The following is an 18,311-nucleotide window of genomic DNA, read 5'->3' on the forward strand; positions in this document are numbered from 1 at the left end:
TTCTCAACATAATGCGCAACCCAAATAGCGTTTTTTTGTGATAAAAGTAATATTTATCGAACAAAAAGAACATTTGTTGTGTAACTGGGATTCTCGTGAGTGGAAACATCTGAAGATTATCAAAAGTAAGCGATTAATTTTATTGCTTTTCTGACTTTCGTGACCATGCTAATTTGGGGCTAGCTGTTGTAGCATTGAAAGCTACACTCACAAAAGCTTGGATTTCTTTCGCTGTAAAATATATTTTCAAAATATGACACGATAGGTGGATTAACAACAAGCTAAACTGTGTTTTGGTATATTTCACTTGTGATTGCATGATTATAAATATTTTTAGTAATATTTTTGCATGTGGCGCCCTGCAATTCTAGCGGTGGTTTAGGAAAGTGATCCCGTAAAAGGGATCCGTAGCGCAGAGAAGTTAAAGGAGTCAAGGTCTTTGTCCTCTATTCGGGCTAGGCCACTTAGTTCCAGTGAAGGGAAATCTTAACACTACAGCATACAATTACATTCTAGATGATTCTGTGCTTCCAACTTTGTGGCAACAGTTTGGAGAAGGCCCTTTCCTGTTTCATCATGACAATGCCCCCGTGCACAAAGCGAGGTCCATACAGAATTGTGGAAGAACTTGATTGGCCTGAACAGAGCCCTGACCTCATCACCATTGAACTCCTTTGGGACTAATTGGAACGCCGATGGCCTAATTGCCCAACAACAGTGCCCGACCTCACTAATGCTCTTGTGGCTGAATGGAAGCAAGTCCCCACAGCAATGTTCCAACATCTAGTGGAAAGCCTTTCCAGAAGAGTCGAGGCTGTTATAACACCAAAGGTTGGACCAACTCCATATTAATGCCCATGATTTTGGAATGAGGTGTTTGACGAGCAGGTGTCCACATACATTTTGTCATGTAGTGTATGTAGTTGGACGGGAAGTTGGAGAGGCCAGTAGTGAATGGACAATAAATAATGAAACAGTGGCAGGGTGCACAGTAACTATCGAGAGGCCTCCATTGATTCCCCTGTGTGTGTGAGTGTGTGTGTGTGTGTGTGTGTGCTTTCTTGCGTGCGAGCCGTGTGTGTGCTTGTGTGAGTTTGTGTGTGTGCTTGCGTGTGGTGTGTGTGTGTGTGTGTGTGTGTGCGTACATGTGTGTGTTCTGGCGCTGAGGATAAAATATATCGTCACAAACAGATTGGATCAAAAACCAGCCACTCATCGGGGTAATGTAGTGGGCTGGACACAGTAAACTTGTTTAATGAGCAAACCTGGCTATAAAATCAGTGTGTGTGTGTACGTGTGTGTGTATGTGTCTAAACCAAGAGATAGATTTGGAGCTCTGTTGCAAATAAACAATGCAATCACTGCAAACCAGTCATGAAATCACCCTAAAACAAACCCCAGTGAAAAAGACATTACAGCAAAGCTCAAGCTACTGACTTTATTTCAAACATCAATGGACTCAAATGATGTTGAAACTCATCCCAGTCATCTGAAGCAATAACGAAAAACCACATCCAATACGTCTATATGATGATGGTGATGAAATAACAGGCAATCTGACCAAGAAAAAATGAAATCACTTTCCATCTGACTCCTAATACAAGGATTGTCTGTGTTTCACTATGTTGCTTCGACAGAACAGTAGTGAATGGTACAATGAATACGGCCCTTAACTAGTACAATAAGCAACAGCGAGATGGTCACTAGGTACATTACTGCAACAGTGAGATAGATGGTCACTAGGTACATTACTGCAACAGTGAGATAGATGGTCACTAGGTACATTACTGCAACAGGGAGATAGATGGTCACTAGGTACATCTAATACCCCACTTGGTTGTCGAACCAGTGAGATAGATGACTCAAACTTTTTTACCTTGCGTAGCACTTCACTTTCAAATCACGTCAGCTGTTGTATAGCCCTCGGTCACTAGGGTAAGCAAATTAGCTATCGCAACAGTGAGCTATCTATGAATACGGCACTGTGGTCACTATGTTTTTACATTTATTCTGCTCAACTAATTGCGAGATGATATGTAGCCGAGTGACCAGTGCTATCTTCAGCTTGTTGCTAGCTAAATCTTACACAATAGTGATCCATCTATCTCCACTAGGTTTGCTTACAGTAATGTACAACAACATGGACCATTCGTGATACTCACTGTTGACAGGTAAGATGAGTCACTATTTAGCCTTAGTGACACATCATTACTGCGCAACAGCTAGAAGAAAAGTAAAAGAAATGAGTCAACTAAAAGAAGGTAACAAATTACGCAACAGTAGATAGAAAAAAATGGTCACTAAGGCTACATAATAACTGGCAACAGTAGAGATAGATATGTCACTAGAGTACTTACTGCAACAGTATATGAGATAAGAAAATGGTCACTTTCTACATTACTTTACAACAGTGAGATAGATAGGTCACTAAAAAAATGAGAGCGATTAACTGCTACCAAACCAGGTGAGATAGATGATCACTAGTAAAATAAAATTACATAGCCAACAGTGAGATAGATGGTCACTCAATGAGTAACATTTACTGCAACAGTGAGATAATAAGAATGGTCACTTGTACATTAACTGCAACAGGATAGAAGATAGTATGGTCACTAGAGTACATTAACTGCAACAGTTGAGATAATGGTCAATATCACAAAAAAAAAAAAAAAAAAAAAAAAAAAAACAAAAAAAAAAAAAAAACTAGGTACTTACTCAAACATGAGATAGATAGTCACTAGGTACATTACTGCAACAGTGAGATAGATGGTCACTAGGTACATTACTGCAACAGTGAGATAGATAGTCACTAGGTACATTACTGCATCAGTGACCAGTGGTCAAGCACTAGCAACGTACATAGCAACACGACCGGCTAAAGACAACTAAAACAGTGCAGTGGAATCAACATTTTCTCCATGTAGCTTTCTCAATGTGGCTCCCGTAATCACTTAACAACAACACATGACACGTTCACTTTCATAGCATATTGTCCCTTTGGCTAATGTTTCCAAAATCCAAACAGTCCTGAATATCCCCGGTGGTAGCGTAGCCACCGATTTGGCCAACAACAAGGCCATTAGTGTGTCAGCGTGAGGCATTTTCTCTGTGTTTCCATCCTAACAAAAAGGCAGCATCTCAATGCCTCTATGACCCAGTGGGCAATTACAGCTGCTGGGCTTGTGCTGTTGGCTGGAGAATGCCATGGTAATAAAACCCTGTGTATCTTCTGCCATTGTCCTGGAAGGCCACACTCACATTCTCTCTTCCTCTCTCTGTGGCTGGTTAGTGTGTGACTGTTAAGAAACACAGAAGTGCACATGCACGTGCATACACATACACGATCTGGAATCGTGTGTGCCTGCTGAGAGATACCCATTGTGGTGTGTGTGTGTGTGTGTGTGTGTGTGTGTGCGTGCGTGCCTGCTTGCATGGGGAGGGACCCGGACCCTCTGCTTGTGTCCCAGCCAGGCTGCACCTCTCTGGGGTCTGAATCAGCCTCAGCTGGGAGGCTGATTGCTGGAGCCTTACAGGGATCCGTCACTACTACCACAACAGACAGCTGACTATGTGAACTGACAGCCAATACGGCGATGTTTGGTACTTGACATTTTTACACAGCTCAGAGAGGTGTGTGGGGTCAGAGGGACCGTGCACACAATGCAACGCTCTTTGAAAATAAACTCAACTGGCCTCTTTGGGTGAGTGCAGTGACATCAATCTCCGTTGCTGTGGTAACGCTGCACTTTGCTTGAGTGAGTGTGTTTGAGAGAGAGAGAGAAAGTGTGTGTGTGTTTGTGTTGGCTCTAGGCCAGGGAGTTGGCTGCTCTGTGACAGCCCTCTCTGTGGAGCTTCACCCCTGTGGGGACAGTGTGTGTTGGCCTGTAGGGATATACTGTGTCTGTCCTGCGGGGCTCAGAAGGGCTTAACTGGCTGACGGAGCACGAGGGCACAGGGAGGAAACTAACACCATTCATAGGCACTGAGGCTCCACACACAGGGGCATTCCTCCAGGCCCACAATGTCTGTCTGTCTGTCTGTCTGTCTGTCTGTCTGTCTGTCTGTCTGTCTGTCTGTCTGTCTGTCTGTCTGTCTGTCTGTCTNTGTCTGTCTGTCTGTCTGTCTGTCTGTCTGTCTGTCTGTCTGTCTGTCTGTCTGTCTGTCTGTCTGTCTGTCTGTCTGTCTGTCTGTCTGTCTGTGTCTGTGTCTGTGTCTGTGTCTGTGTCTGTGTCTGTGTCTGTGTGTGTATGTGTGTTATAGCCCCAATGCCTGTCATTCCCAGCAGGAACCAGCCTTATTGCGGCACTTTCTTCTCCCAAGACACCCAGTGAAAGGTTTGTGGTTGTCACCATGACAAATGTGATTTTCCACAGCCATGTGTGGCATTTCACAATCAAGGGCTCACAACAGCTCCCACCATCACTGAAAGAGGCTTTACCTTTCTGGTTACAACAATAAAATCGGATATTTTAGAATCCCGTGTGGCTCAGTTGGTAGAGCATGGCGCTTGCAACGCCAGGGTTGTGGGTTCATTCCCCACGGGGGGACCAGGATGAATATGTATGAACTTTCCAATTTGTAAGTCGCTCTGGATAAGAGCGTCTGCTAAATGACGTAAATGTAATGATTTAATTGAGCTGACGTGTAACTTGCTGTTGATGAAGTACAAGGCAAGGAAGCTGAAGAAACCCCAATAGAGTGTGGACAGTAGAATAAAATACACAAACCAGTGAGACACTCAGCCCTACCTTCAGTGATTCATTGAGGAAAGCAATACCTACAGCTACTAACTGACCCACCGGTACCACAACACAAACAGGTAGCTGAAGGAACGATGAGTCAAAGTGAATGTGCAAACCAGGATTCCTGTACCAGAGCCAGTGAGCAGGACTGACGGCCCAGACTAGAGCAGCACATCACATCAGCAACGCCTGCAGCAGTAACCATGACAGGTCACTACAGTCATAACACGGTGACTGGATAATCACTACCTCTCACTTTCTGTTAGTTCTGACGATAGGGATGGACGGTTGAACAAAGGACATGAGGGGCTAGAGATGGACAACACAAATACATTTTCAAAAGGGGTCTCAACCCTGATTGTTGTTAGCGAAGGGTTAGGGTTCAGGTTTAGCAAGTGCGTGGGATTGAACTAAGCCATGAAGGGTCACATAGAGCGATGTTACCCAAGTCAGATATCCCAATTATAATCAAACAAATCAGAGGTGGTCTCCAAGTTGAACCCTCTTTCAGGAAGTCCAGTGGCTCTAACCAGTGTTTATTAATATAGCCTGGCACCTTCTTTTTTTATCAACTGAGCCCTTAATTGATTCGCTTAATTTATGAAATGCAGATATTCATTTGGGTGGAGAGCCATCGTGTGCTATTGGGTATCCGAGATGTGGAAAGGGCTGATGATTGAGAAACAGACGCATTACTTAAATATGGGAGAGAGGTGATTTTCTATCCCAATTATAGAGAGATTTTTATCAATTACTATATGGCTCAGGCTGAGCTAGGAGCTAGGATGAAAACCAATGGAGCTTGTAGCTTTCTGGGACTGGGTTGGAGACCAATGGGAGTAAGATGTGGAATTACATGTGTTTATACTGTAGCTAACAGGCAAGGTTTTCCATTTCCTATTTGTGCGAATCTACAGGCGTAATGCTGCTACAGTGTTCTGATAATGACCAATGTACCACTGGAATTAACTCGTACCTCAATGGGATTCAAAGAAATTGAAGAAGGATTGGGCTGACTTGAACGCTTGCCAGAGATTCAACACTGCAGGTTAGTCAATTCTCAGACTCTTCAGAAAGACTTTAACTTGGACAAATCCACCCCTGATTAAGTTCAGCACAAACTAGTTACAAGGAGTAATCTGTTTCAGAGTGAAGGTGAAGGAGGATAGGTAGGACAGTTAGGTTGATTAAAGGCATGCCTAGGACGCCTCCGTAGGTTAGTCTGAGTGTTTCTGTCTCGTCCTCCACTAGATACATGTTTAACACAAAGGCTAATGCAAAGATGAATCTCCGTATGCCTGGAAGAAACTCTCTCTCCCTCCCTCTCTCTATCTTGCTCTCTATACAGCTTCATTACTAAAACGAAGATGGCTTACATTTTACCCCGTAGCATGAAAATGTAGGCGCCCTCCTCCTTTCCTCTTTTCCTCCGTTCTTTCCACCAGTCTGTTAGTCCTGTCGGTAATGGATGGGGAAATCTGGGCTCTTGTTTGATTCCTACCCATGAATAAAACATTAACTCTCAGGGTACCCAAAATAAAAAAAGTCTTAGCTAGGTAATGAGTGATGATTGTAAATATTAGCACTATTTTGTGGGGGTGGAAACTAATGAAAGCTGTGGGGATAAAAGTGTAGTCGGCAGTACAGAGTATGAATATGTGTTGTGGATAATGAGTGTTGATTTTGTCTGTGGATGGGGACTAGGACTGGACTAGGCTAGAAGAGTTTGGGCTGGAGGCTGGGCTGGGCTAGATGTAGTAGGGCTGGCCTGGGGCCCTGCAAGAGCTTCAAAGTGTTCAGGATGGAGATAATTTAGACACAATATCTTTCCAAACACTTCAGCAGCCTGAGGCCCCATCTCTTTCCAAACACTTCAACAGCGTGAGGCCCCATCTCATCCCAAACACTTCCACAGCGTGGAGCCCTGGCAGAGCTGCAGGGTAATCGGCTCTAAATGTTTTCATTAAGAGACTGTAATTACCACTAGCCCTTCTCTCCCTTCAGGAGAACAGCAGAGACGGTTTGGTTTGCCCATAACGGCAGGCGAGCCAAGACAGAGATGACTGACCATTGGCTAGCAACAACATCACCCAATCTTGGGCTTGATTATAGCGACAGCAGAGACAACAATTTCTCTCGACACAGTGGTCATGCTACTTCAGAACATCTCAGTCCCCACAGAAAGTTACAGAAGGACAATGACTCAAGCAGTGCACAGTACGATTCTACGTTAGTTTTTCTCTACACCTGTACATGAATCACTGTATACCATCTTCACACAATTCTTTTATCGTATTCAACATCATTAAACCCCTGCAACTTAATACAACCTCCACCTAGAAAAACAATCACCCTTAAAAACAATCAAATCTGAGCACAAAAGGCCCTTTAATGTTATATTTCCTTTGCTGCTCTCTGAGAGAAGAGAGAAACACAGTCTTGTTCCACATTAAAGAGTGAATTTCTGTGTCAGTGGGCCACACACACACACACACACACAACACACACACCACACACACACACACACAACACACACACACACACACACACACACACACACACACACACACACACACACACACACACACACACACACACACAACACACACACACACACACACACTATTTGTTCTATCCTCATGGGGAAAGAAAATTGATTTCCAATCTAAAAACTATTTCCACTAACCTCTAACCCTAACCTTAATCTGTAACCTAGAACCCAAACCCTAACTCCTAACTACCCAAACCACTAACCCTTATCCTAACCAAAATTCTAACCCTAATAATAACTCTATCCCTAAACTAACACCTAAGATTAAAATAGCCTTTGTCCTCATGGGGATGTGGGAAATGTCCGTCAAGGAAGAATTTTGCTTGAACTAACCCACGCACGCAGAAGACACACACACACACACACATATTTATCAGAGAGCTACCATCCAATGGCGCCTTTCAAACACACCAAATCAACAGCCAGTCAATCAGACTGTCTCTTCAAGACCACAACCAACTCCTTTTTGGGAATGGTTGGGACTGAGAGACTGCATGCTTGTACGGAACAGGCATTCCAAGTGGAATTACCAATCAAAGTACCTCTCTTCTGAGGCGTTTATACGATTGGGTCCTGTCCGTAGAGACGGGATATAAGGTGGTGACACATCAACACAGCAGCACGGGAGATCACGATAGTCCTCTGAGTGTTGATTACACATGACACCAACAAAAACCCTCAACCTGTGTCATCATCTTCCTCCCTAACCCGTACCTCTCTTCTCCCTCCCTAACCCATACTCCTCTCTGCTCTAACCATCTCTCTTCTCCTCCTAACCCATACTCTCTTCTCCTCCTAACCCATACCTCTCTTCTCCTCCTAACCTCATATCTCTCTTTCCTCCTACCAACCATATCATCTCTTCTCCTCCCTACCCCATAGCTCTTCTCCTCTCTAACCCATATCTCTCTTCTCCGCTCTGACCCATACCTCTCTTCTCCTCTCTAACCCGCACCTCTCTACTACTCCCTAACCCATACCTCTCTTCTCCTCTCTAACCCGTACCTCTCTTTCCTCCCTACCCATACCTTCTCTTCTCCGCTCTAACCCATACCTCACTTCTCCTCCTCTAAACCGCTACTATCTTTCCCTCCTCCTAACCCATACCTCTTCTCCCTTAAACCATACTCTCTTCTCCTCTCTAACCATAATCTTCTCCTCTCTACATACTCTCCTTCTCTAAAACCAAACCTCTATTCTCCCTCTAACCAATACCTCTCTTCCCTCTCTAACCCATACCTCTCTTCTCCTCCAAACCATAACTCTCTCTTCAACCCATCTTCTCTCTCTATAACCACACCTTCTCTTACCCTACCTCGCTTCTCCCCCTAACCCATACCTCTCTTCTCTTCTCTATAACCCATATCTCTCTTCTCCGCTCTAAACCATATCTCTTTCTCCGCTTGACCCTACCTCTCTTCTCCCTCTATCCAATATCTCTCTTCTCCGCCTGACCCATACCTCTCTTCTCCTCTCTAACCCGTACCTCTCTTTCCTCCCTAACCCATACCTCTCTTCTCCTCTCTAACCCGTACCTCTATTCCCTCCCTAACCATACTCTTTTCCCCTCTAACCATACCTCTCTTCTCCGCTCTACCCATACTATCTTCCTCCTCTCTAACCAAACTATCTTCTCCTCTCTACCCTCACACTCTTCTCTCCTCCTAACCAAACCTCTATTCTCCCGTCTAACCAATCTCTTCTCTTCTCTTCTAACCCATCTCTCTGTTTCCTCTAACCCTAACTCTCTTCTCCTCTATAACCCATAAACTCATTCTCTTCCAACCCACACATCTTCTCCTCTTCAACCATACCTCTCTTCTCTCCAATACCCACCTCTCTTCTACTCCTATACCATACCTATCTTCTCCTCTATAACATAATCATTCTTCCTCAACCCACACATCTTCTCCTCTCTAACCCATACCCTCTTTTCCTCCCTAACCCATACCTCTCTTCTCCTCCCTAACCATACCCTCTCTTCCTCCTAACATACTTTTCTCCTATAACCATACCTCACTTCTCTTCCCTCAACCACACATCTTCCCTCTCTAACCCATACCTCTCTTCTCCCTAAGCCATACTCTCTTCTCCTCTATAACCCATACCTCATTCTCCCTCTCACCCACACTCTTCATCACTCTCTAACCAGACGTCTCTTCTCTCTCTAACCCATACCTCTCTTCTAACTCTCGTAACCATACTCTGTTTCCCTCTAACCATATCTCTTTTCTTTCTCCAACCCATACCTTCTTTTCCTCTCTATCCCATACCTCTCTTCTCTCTATAACCCTACCTCTTCTAACTCATACTCTTCTCTCTCTCTATAACCCATACACTCTCTTCCTCTCTACACCATAACTCTTCTCCTCTCTAACCATACTCTTTTCTTTCTCTAACCCTTAACCTCTGTTCTCCTTCTAACCCATACATCTCCTCTCTTCTCTCTCCAACCATACCTCTCTTTTACCCTCTATCCATTGACCTCTCTTCTCCTGCTAAACCAATACTTCTAATCTCATACCTCTTCTCCTTCTAACCCATAATCTTCTCTCTTCTAACCATACCTCTTCTCCTATCTAACCGTACCTCTCTATTTCCTCTCCTCTCAAACCCAATCTCTTTCTCCCTATAACCCATATCTCTCTTCTGCTTTCTAACCATACCTCTCTTTTTCGTCTATCCTTACCTCTCTTCTTCTTCTATGAACCATCCTCTCTTCTCCCTCTAACCTAATACCTCTCTTCTACTCTCTAACCCATACCTTCTTCTTCCTCTCTAACCCATACCTCTCTCTTCCTTCTAACCATACCTCTCCTCTCTTATCCAACCATCTCTCTCCTCTCTAACCCATCCTCTCTTCTCCTCTTACCCACTCTCTCCTCTCAACCCACACCTCTCTCTCCTCTCTAACCATACCTCTCTTCTCCTCTCTAACCCTACCTCTCTTCTCCTCTCTAACCCTACCATACTCTCTCTCCTCTCTAACCCATACCTCTCTCTCCTCTCTAACCCACACCTCTCTTATCCTCTCTAACCCATATTTATCTTGTCTTATTTTACTAACACTAACAATCAAACTTCCACCATTTCCTAAGTAATGCACATCCCAGTTTATTTATAATGAGGCCACTATTCACTTCTAATCAACGAAAATCCAGATTAAATCTACCAGACAACACGATGATGTACAGTTGAAGTTGGAAGTTTTAAACACATTTCACACAATTTCTTGTAACAAACTAAGTTTTGGCAAGTCAGTAGGATATCTACTTTGTTCATGACTCAAGTATTTCCAACAATTGTTAACAGACATATATCACTTATATTCACTGTATCACAATTCCATTGGATGAAGTTACGCTTTAGAAGCTTCTGATAGCCTATGACATAATTTGAGTCAATTGGAGTGTACCTGTGGATGCATTTCAAGCCTACTTCAAACTCGCACTGAGTTTTTGCTGACATCAATGGGAAAATCTAAAGAAATCAGCCAAGACATCAGAAGAAAATTGTAGACCTCCACAATCTGGTTCATCCTTGGGAGCAATTTCCAAATGCCTGAAGGTACCACGTTCATCTGTACAAACAATAGTACGCAAGTATAAACTCCATGGATCATGCAACCATCATACGGTCAGGAAGGAAGGAGACACATTCTGTCTCCTAGAGATGTACATACTTTGTGCGAAAAGTGCAAATCAATCCAGAACAACAGCAAAGACTTGTGAAGATGCTGGACGAAACGGGTACAAAAGTATCTATAGCCACAGTAAACGAGTCCTATATCGACATAACTAAAGGCCGCTCTCAGCAAGAAAGAATCCACTGCTCCAAAACGCCATCAAAATGCCAGACTGGTTTGCAACTGCACATGGGACAAAGATCGTACTTTTGAAGAAATGTCCTCTGGTCTGATGAAACAAAAATAGACTGTTTGGCCATAATGACCATAATTATGTTTGGAGGAAAGGGGAGGCTTGCAAGCGAAGAACCATCCCAACCGCAAAGCAGAGGTGGGCAGCATCATGTTGTGGGGTGCTTTGTGCTGCAGGAGGACGGTGCACTTCACAAAGTAGAATGCATCATGAGGTAGGAAAGTTATGTGGAATATTTGAAGCAACATCTCAAGACATCAGTCAGGAATTTAAAGCTTGGTCGCAAATGGGTCTTCCAAATGACAAATGACCCCAATCATACTCCAAATGTGTGGGAAAATGGCTTAAGACAACAAAGTCAAGTATTGGAGTGGTCACAAAAGCCCTGCCCTCAATCCCATAGAAATTTGTGGCAGAACTGAAAAATGATTGTGTGAGCAAGGAGGTCACAAACTGACTCAGTTTAAACACTTGTCAGGGGAGAGACATTCACCCAACTTACTGTGAGAAGCTTGTGGAATGCTACCTGAAACGTTTGACCCAAGTTAAACAATTTAAAGGCAGTGCTACCAAATACTAATTAAGTGTATGTAAACTTCTGACCCACTGGGAATGTGATGAAAGAAATAAAAGCTGAAATAAATCATTCTCTCTACTATTATTCTGACATTTCACATTCTTAAAATAAAGTGGTGATCCCAACTGACCTAAGACTGCATTTTTACTAGGATTAAATGTCAGGAATTGTGAAAAACTGAGTTTAAATGTATTTGGCTAAGGTGTATGTAAACTTCTGACTTCAAGTGTATGTACAATGAATGTCAAGGAAGTCAAACAAATGGTAGTAGCAGCAGCCAGTTAGATGAAGCGAGGGAATGGATTTCGTTTTGGAGTATGGCAGTGTCCCATATTTAGTCCACTACTTCTGACCAGAGTCCGGGTCAAAAGTAGTGCACTATATAGGGCATATGGTGCTTTTTGGGATGAAACCGATTCATTTAGTTTGGATATCAGGCAATAGGATTGGATGTTACATTCAGATTAGTTTGGGGCCACATTGTGGAAACAACACCTGAATAGGCGCAAATTCAATAGGTGAGCATGATATGTTTTTGTGAAATAGAGGAATTATGAAAGTGTATTTCTCCAGTGTGTATATTTTAGCACAAGTGAACATTTCTATTACTGTGTGTGTGTTGCTACAGTCTTGATGATGTATATACTATATGACTGCTGTGTGTGTGTTGCTACAGTCTTGATGATGTATATACTGTATGACTGCCGTGTGTGTGTTGCTACAGTCTTGATGATGTATATACTGTATGACTGCTGTGTGTGACTAACTGTACATCCCAAATGGCACCCTATTCCCTGTATAGTGCAATACTTTTGACCAGTGCCAATAGGGTTCTAGTCAAAAGTAGTGTACTATATAGGGAAGAGGGTGCCATTTGGGATGTATACACAGTGTAGCCTTACGGACGTCTCTATCCGCCACAGTGGTATGATGCTGGGGGGGTGTGTGTGATCACTAAGTGTGGGGAAGTGTATAGGTCAATCTCCTGCTCTGACATGGCGGTGTGAGACTCACCAGTAGTGGAGGAGATGTTGACGTCTATGCTGATCTCAGGTATGCCCCCTCCCTTCAGCGCAGCCACACAGGTGTAGGTGCCAAAGTCAGTGAACTTCAGGTCGATGATGTCCAGGTTGGTGGTGCCAGGGGAGGTGTCAGGATCCGTCTGGGTGATCACCATTCGCTCAGAGCTCCGCAAGGCGCGCCCATTCTTCAGCCAACCAAACGTCAGCTCCTCAGGGGGCGTGGCCTCCACCTGGAAGGAGTGGCGAGTTGAGTATGTGTGTGAAAAGGGGATGGTGTGTTTTGTGTGTGTGTGTGTGTGTGCATACCTGGCAGGATATCTTGACCTCACGGCCGATCTGGATGTTGTCGTCGTTGTGGTAGGGGTCAGGGGTGATCCAGAAACGGCCCTTCTTCATCGCTGCAGGGAGAACGCACACAGACACACCACAACAAGTAAGAGAGTTTCAGGGTCTGTGTGGGTTTCTGTGTCAACCACAGGGTTGATTCCAAATGGCCCTTTACTTGGCCCTGTAGACAGAACAAACACTTAAATATGTTTTTCTGCTATTTGCAGAACAATAACAGATAAAATAGTTATGCTGTCCATTTGTTGAGAAGGGAAATGTATATTTGCTTTTCCACAAGTTTGAGACAACAAACACACCAGCTAAGAGGTTAGAGGCAGTAAGGCGTCAGCGCAAAACAATTTAAAGGGGAGCTGTAAATGCTTTGGAAATTGATTTTGAATGGTACGTCAAATTGTAGAGTAGCAAACTCTCTGCTAGCTGATCAGATTGAAATATGTTTGTCTGAGATTCACTTTATCCAATCACAGTCTGTCTGATATGTGTTTCATCCAATCACAGTCTGTCTGATATGTGTTTCATCCAATCACACAGGTGTTGCATTCACTGATTGGAGTCATTTTACATACAAACACATGTACACACGCACATACATGTACACACGCACATACATGCACACACTCACATACATGCACACACTCACATACATGCACACACTCACATACATGCACACACTCACATACATGCACACACTCACACACTCACATACATGCACAACACCACATACATGACCACTCACACTGCCACATACATGCACACACTCACATACATCTGCACACACACTCACATACATGCACAACACTTTCACATACATGCACACAACTACATTACATCACACACTCACATACATCACACACTTCACATACATGAACACACTCACAACATCAACATTGCAACACACTCACATACATGCACACACTCACACTTACATGCACCACACATCACATACATGCACACACTCACATACATGCACACACTCACATTCATGCACACCACTCACATACATGCACACACACTCACATACATGCACGCACTCACATACATGCACGCACGGAGAAAGCAGAAAAGCTACTTTTTTATTTTAATGGAAAGATCTTTTATTGCTAATCTTAGTTTAGTTTCCAACACCGTTAGCAAACCCAGCTCTTTCAGAGAGAAAAGAAGAGAGGGCTGATTTCATTATAATCCATTGTGCAATGTTTCCCAATGCTGCTGTTTGTACAGTTCATCTCGTCTGCGCAAAAAAGAAATGACAGTTCCACAGAAATCTTTTCATCTAGCAATTCCCTGGCGACATTATCATATTCAGTTGGCGAAAAAGGAAAATGAAAACAAAACCTGCATGTCAGATTCAAACACAGAAATGTAATGTGCAAAACATTGCGATGCTGAAGTCTAACAGACGCAAGGGGAGGGAGGGAGGGAGGGAGGGAGGGAGGGAGGGAGGGAGCACAGAGGGAAGAGAGTGACACACACCTACACACTAAGAAACCAGAGTGTACGTTTCAAACCAATGTCAGATTGTTCCTGACACATCTCAGACAAAGTTGGATTTATGTCAGGGTAAGTTCCTGTAGGTTTAGATCAATAATCATTTATCCTTCATACATTTTGGTTCTTGTCATGGCTTTCTCTCCAGAGCAGATTAGGACTGTTTTCTTTGATTTTTGATATTGGACTGTTTGTTTTATTCACTGTGCTGTTTGAGATGTAAAAGTAGAATTTCATTGCACCGTTTACACCCCGCTGTATCCTGGTATATGACAAATAAACTTTAATTTCAATTTGATCTGTAGCAAGTATAAAATATAATAATAACATTATTATTACCTTAGTTTGCTTTTTTACCTTTACATGAAGAAGTAGGTGTAAATGAGACTTATTTATTAACATATTATACAAAAAAGTATAACGTTGTGTCACGACTTCCGCCAGATCGCCCCTGTTCTTGTTCGGGCGGCGTTCGGTGGTCGACTTCACCGGCCTTTCTAGCCATCGCTTGCTCCATTTTTCATTTATCTCATTGTTTTGTCTTGTTCCCTGCACACCTGGTTTTCATTCCCCAATCACACTACATGTATGTATTCCTTTGTTTCCCCTCATGTCTTTGTGTGAGATTGTTTCGTGTTACGTGTCTATGTTGACGCGCTTTACTGGTATGTGTTTATTCCGTGTTTTATTTCACGAGGTATGTTCTTGTGTTTATACAATATTATTGTGACTGTTTGCGCGTTTGCACTTTTGCATTGGCTGGAGGTTTCGACACAGTGGCGTCCGTCTGTTGGTTTCTCCTGCCTCAATAAAGTGTGCGCCTGTTCACAACTCTCTGCTCTCCTGCACCTGACTCCGCTCCCAGTACGCACACCATTGACACGTTGTTCAAAACTGGACAATATCGTTCAAAATGAGTGGCGTATGTAACTCAATATGTGTCTGTTAATATGGAAACAGTGGTAATGAATTACAACACAGTATGGGTCAACAGTGACCTTCACTATTCAAACATCAGGTATTAAGGACAATGCACATCCCTCCTCCGTCTGTACGCTCTCAATACAACACCCTACTATGTAATCATGTCATCATGTTGGAAATCCAATGTTCCTGAGTAGTAATAGAATACAATCGAGTAATAACATTAGACGTATACAGTACCAGACAATAGTTTGGACAGACCTACTCATTCAAAGGTTTTTCTTTATTTTAAACTATTTTCTACATTGTAGGATAATAGTGAAGACATCAAAACTATGAAAGAACACATATTGAATCATGTAGTAACCAAAAAAGTGTTAAACAAATCTTTAAACAAATKTTTTATGTTTTAGATTCTTCAAAGTAGCCACCATTTGCCTTGATGACACATTTGCAAACTCTTGGCATTCTCTCAACCAGCTTAACCGAGAATAATATGCTTTTGACTGCTTTTCCTTCACTCTGCGGTCCAACTCACCCCAAACCATCTCAATTGGGTGAAGGTCAGGTGATTGTGGAGGCCAGGTCATCTGATGCAGCACTCCATCACTCTCCTTCTTGGTCAAATAGCCCTTACACAGCCTGGAGGTTTGTTGGGTCACTGTCCTCTTGAAAAACAAATGATAGTCCCACTAAGTGCAAACCAGATGTGGTAGCCATGCTGGTTAAGTGTGCCTTGAATTCTAAATAAATCACAGACAGTGTCACCATCAAAGCACCCCCACACCATCACACCTCCTCCTCCATGCTTCACGGTGGGAACCACACATGCAGAGATCATCCGTTCACCTACTCCGCGTCTCACAAAGACATGGCTGTTGGAACCTAAAATGTGGACAGATTTCCACCGGTCTAATGTCCATTGCTTGTGTTTCTTGGCTCAAGCAAGTCTCTTCTTGTTATTGGTGTCCTTTAGTAGTGGTTTCTTTGCAGCAATTCAACCATGAAGGCCTGATTCACACAATCTCCTATTTACAGTTGATATTGAGATGTGTCTGTTACTTGAACTCTGTGAAGCATTTATTTGGCCTGCAATTTCTGAGGCTGATAACTAATGAACGTATGCTCTGAAGCAGAGGTAACTCTGGGTCTTCCTTTCCTGTGGCGGTCCTCATGAGAACCAGTTTCATCATAGCGCTTGATGGTTGTGCGACTGCAAATTTTCTGGATTGACTGACCTTCATGTCTTAAAGTTATGGACTGTCATTTCTCTTTTCTTATTTTAGCTGTTCTTGCCATTATATGGACTTGGCCTTTTACCAAATAGGGCTATCTTCTGTATACCACCCCTACCTTGTCACAACACAACTGATTGGCTCAAATGCATTAAGAAGGAAAGAAATTCCACAAATTAACTTTTAACAAGGCACACCTGTTAATTGAAATGCATTCCAGGTGACTACCTCATGAAGCTGGTTGAGAGAATGATAGGAGTATGCAAAGCTGTCATCAAGACAAAGGGTAGCTACTTTGAGGAATCTCAATATAAAATATATTTTGATTTGTTTAACACTTTTTTGGTTACTACATGATTCCATATGTTTTATTTAATAGTGTTGATGTCTTCACTATTATTCTACAATGTAGAAAATAGTAAAAATAAAGAAAAACCATTGAATGAGTAGGTGTGTCCAAACTTTTGACTGGTACTGTATATATATAAAGTTGGAAACAGTTATACAACCAATTGAACCAGTGTTCATGGAGTACAGATTAGTCCCAATTGTACATAAAAGCACATAGATATACCGTGGGTAGGTATTGTATGGGGAATCGGTGAATTAAATGGTTAAGAGTTGTTGTGGTTACTACCGGTGTACCTTAATAGTATGATAGGCTGTTTTGTGTCGTCTCTGTTGAGTTGATCTACTACAGCATTCAGATCAGACTGTATCCTAGGGGATTCATCCAATCATAACCCAATCAGATGCATGTGCATGCATGAGTGTGTGTGATATGTGTGTGTGTCACACAAGTGTCAGTGTACAAAAATTGGATTAAGAATGTAACAATCCACTCTACTCTAGTTAACTGTCTGTTGTGAATACCCTGACACTCAAGTCAAGTTCAACACTGTGAGGACTGCATACCGTCTAAAAAGCATGTTGTCCACCAAACCCACTCTCCCCCAAAACTCTACACACATTCCTCTTCCTTACAAGGCACTTTGGGGCAATTAGACAAACTGACACAGCATAGTACCAGGACCAGTACCAGAACCAGTACTAGGACAGGTACCAGGACAGGTACCAGGACAAGAATCAGGACCAGTACTAGGACAGGTACCAGGACAAGTACCAGGACCAGGACCGGTACCAGAACCAGTACCAGGACCAGTACCAGGACAAGTACCAGTACCAGGACCAGTTCCAGGACAAGTACCAGTACCAGCACCAGTACCAGCACAAGTACCAGAACCAGCACCAGGACCAGTACCAGGACCAGTACCAGGACCAGTTCCAGAACCAGTACCAGTTCCAGAACCAGGACCAGCACCAGGACCAGTTCCAGAACCAGTACCAGGACCAGTTCCAGAACCAGCACCAGACCAGCACCAGGACCAGCACCAGGACCAGTACCAGGACCAGTACCAGAACCAGGACCAGTACCAGGACCAGTACCAGGACAATGTATGTAACATGGAGGTTACAGACCAGTGGTTAACATGGAGGTACAACCAGTGGTTAACATGGAGTTACAGACCAGTGGTTACATTGGAGG

The 18,311-nt window shown here is 43.2% G+C and overlaps 1 protein-coding gene across 1 annotated transcript in view; it reads right to left on the bottom strand.

Annotated features, from left to right (window-relative positions):
- Positions 1 to 18,311, bottom strand: part of LOC112068313 (MAM domain-containing glycosylphosphatidylinositol anchor protein 2-like) — a 381,767-nt gene that overhangs the window by 142,337 nt on the left and 221,119 nt on the right. The window contains 2 exon segments of the mRNA XM_070438102.1: positions 12,763 to 13,000; positions 13,077 to 13,170. Of these exon segments, the coding sequence (XP_070294203.1) occupies positions 12,763 to 13,000; positions 13,077 to 13,170 (332 nt within the window).

Source organism: Salvelinus sp. IW2-2015, unplaced genomic scaffold (assembly GCF_002910315.2).
Source record: "Salvelinus sp. IW2-2015 unplaced genomic scaffold, ASM291031v2 Un_scaffold396, whole genome shotgun sequence".
Lineage (NCBI taxonomy): Eukaryota > Metazoa > Chordata > Actinopteri > Salmoniformes > Salmonidae > Salvelinus > Salvelinus sp. IW2-2015.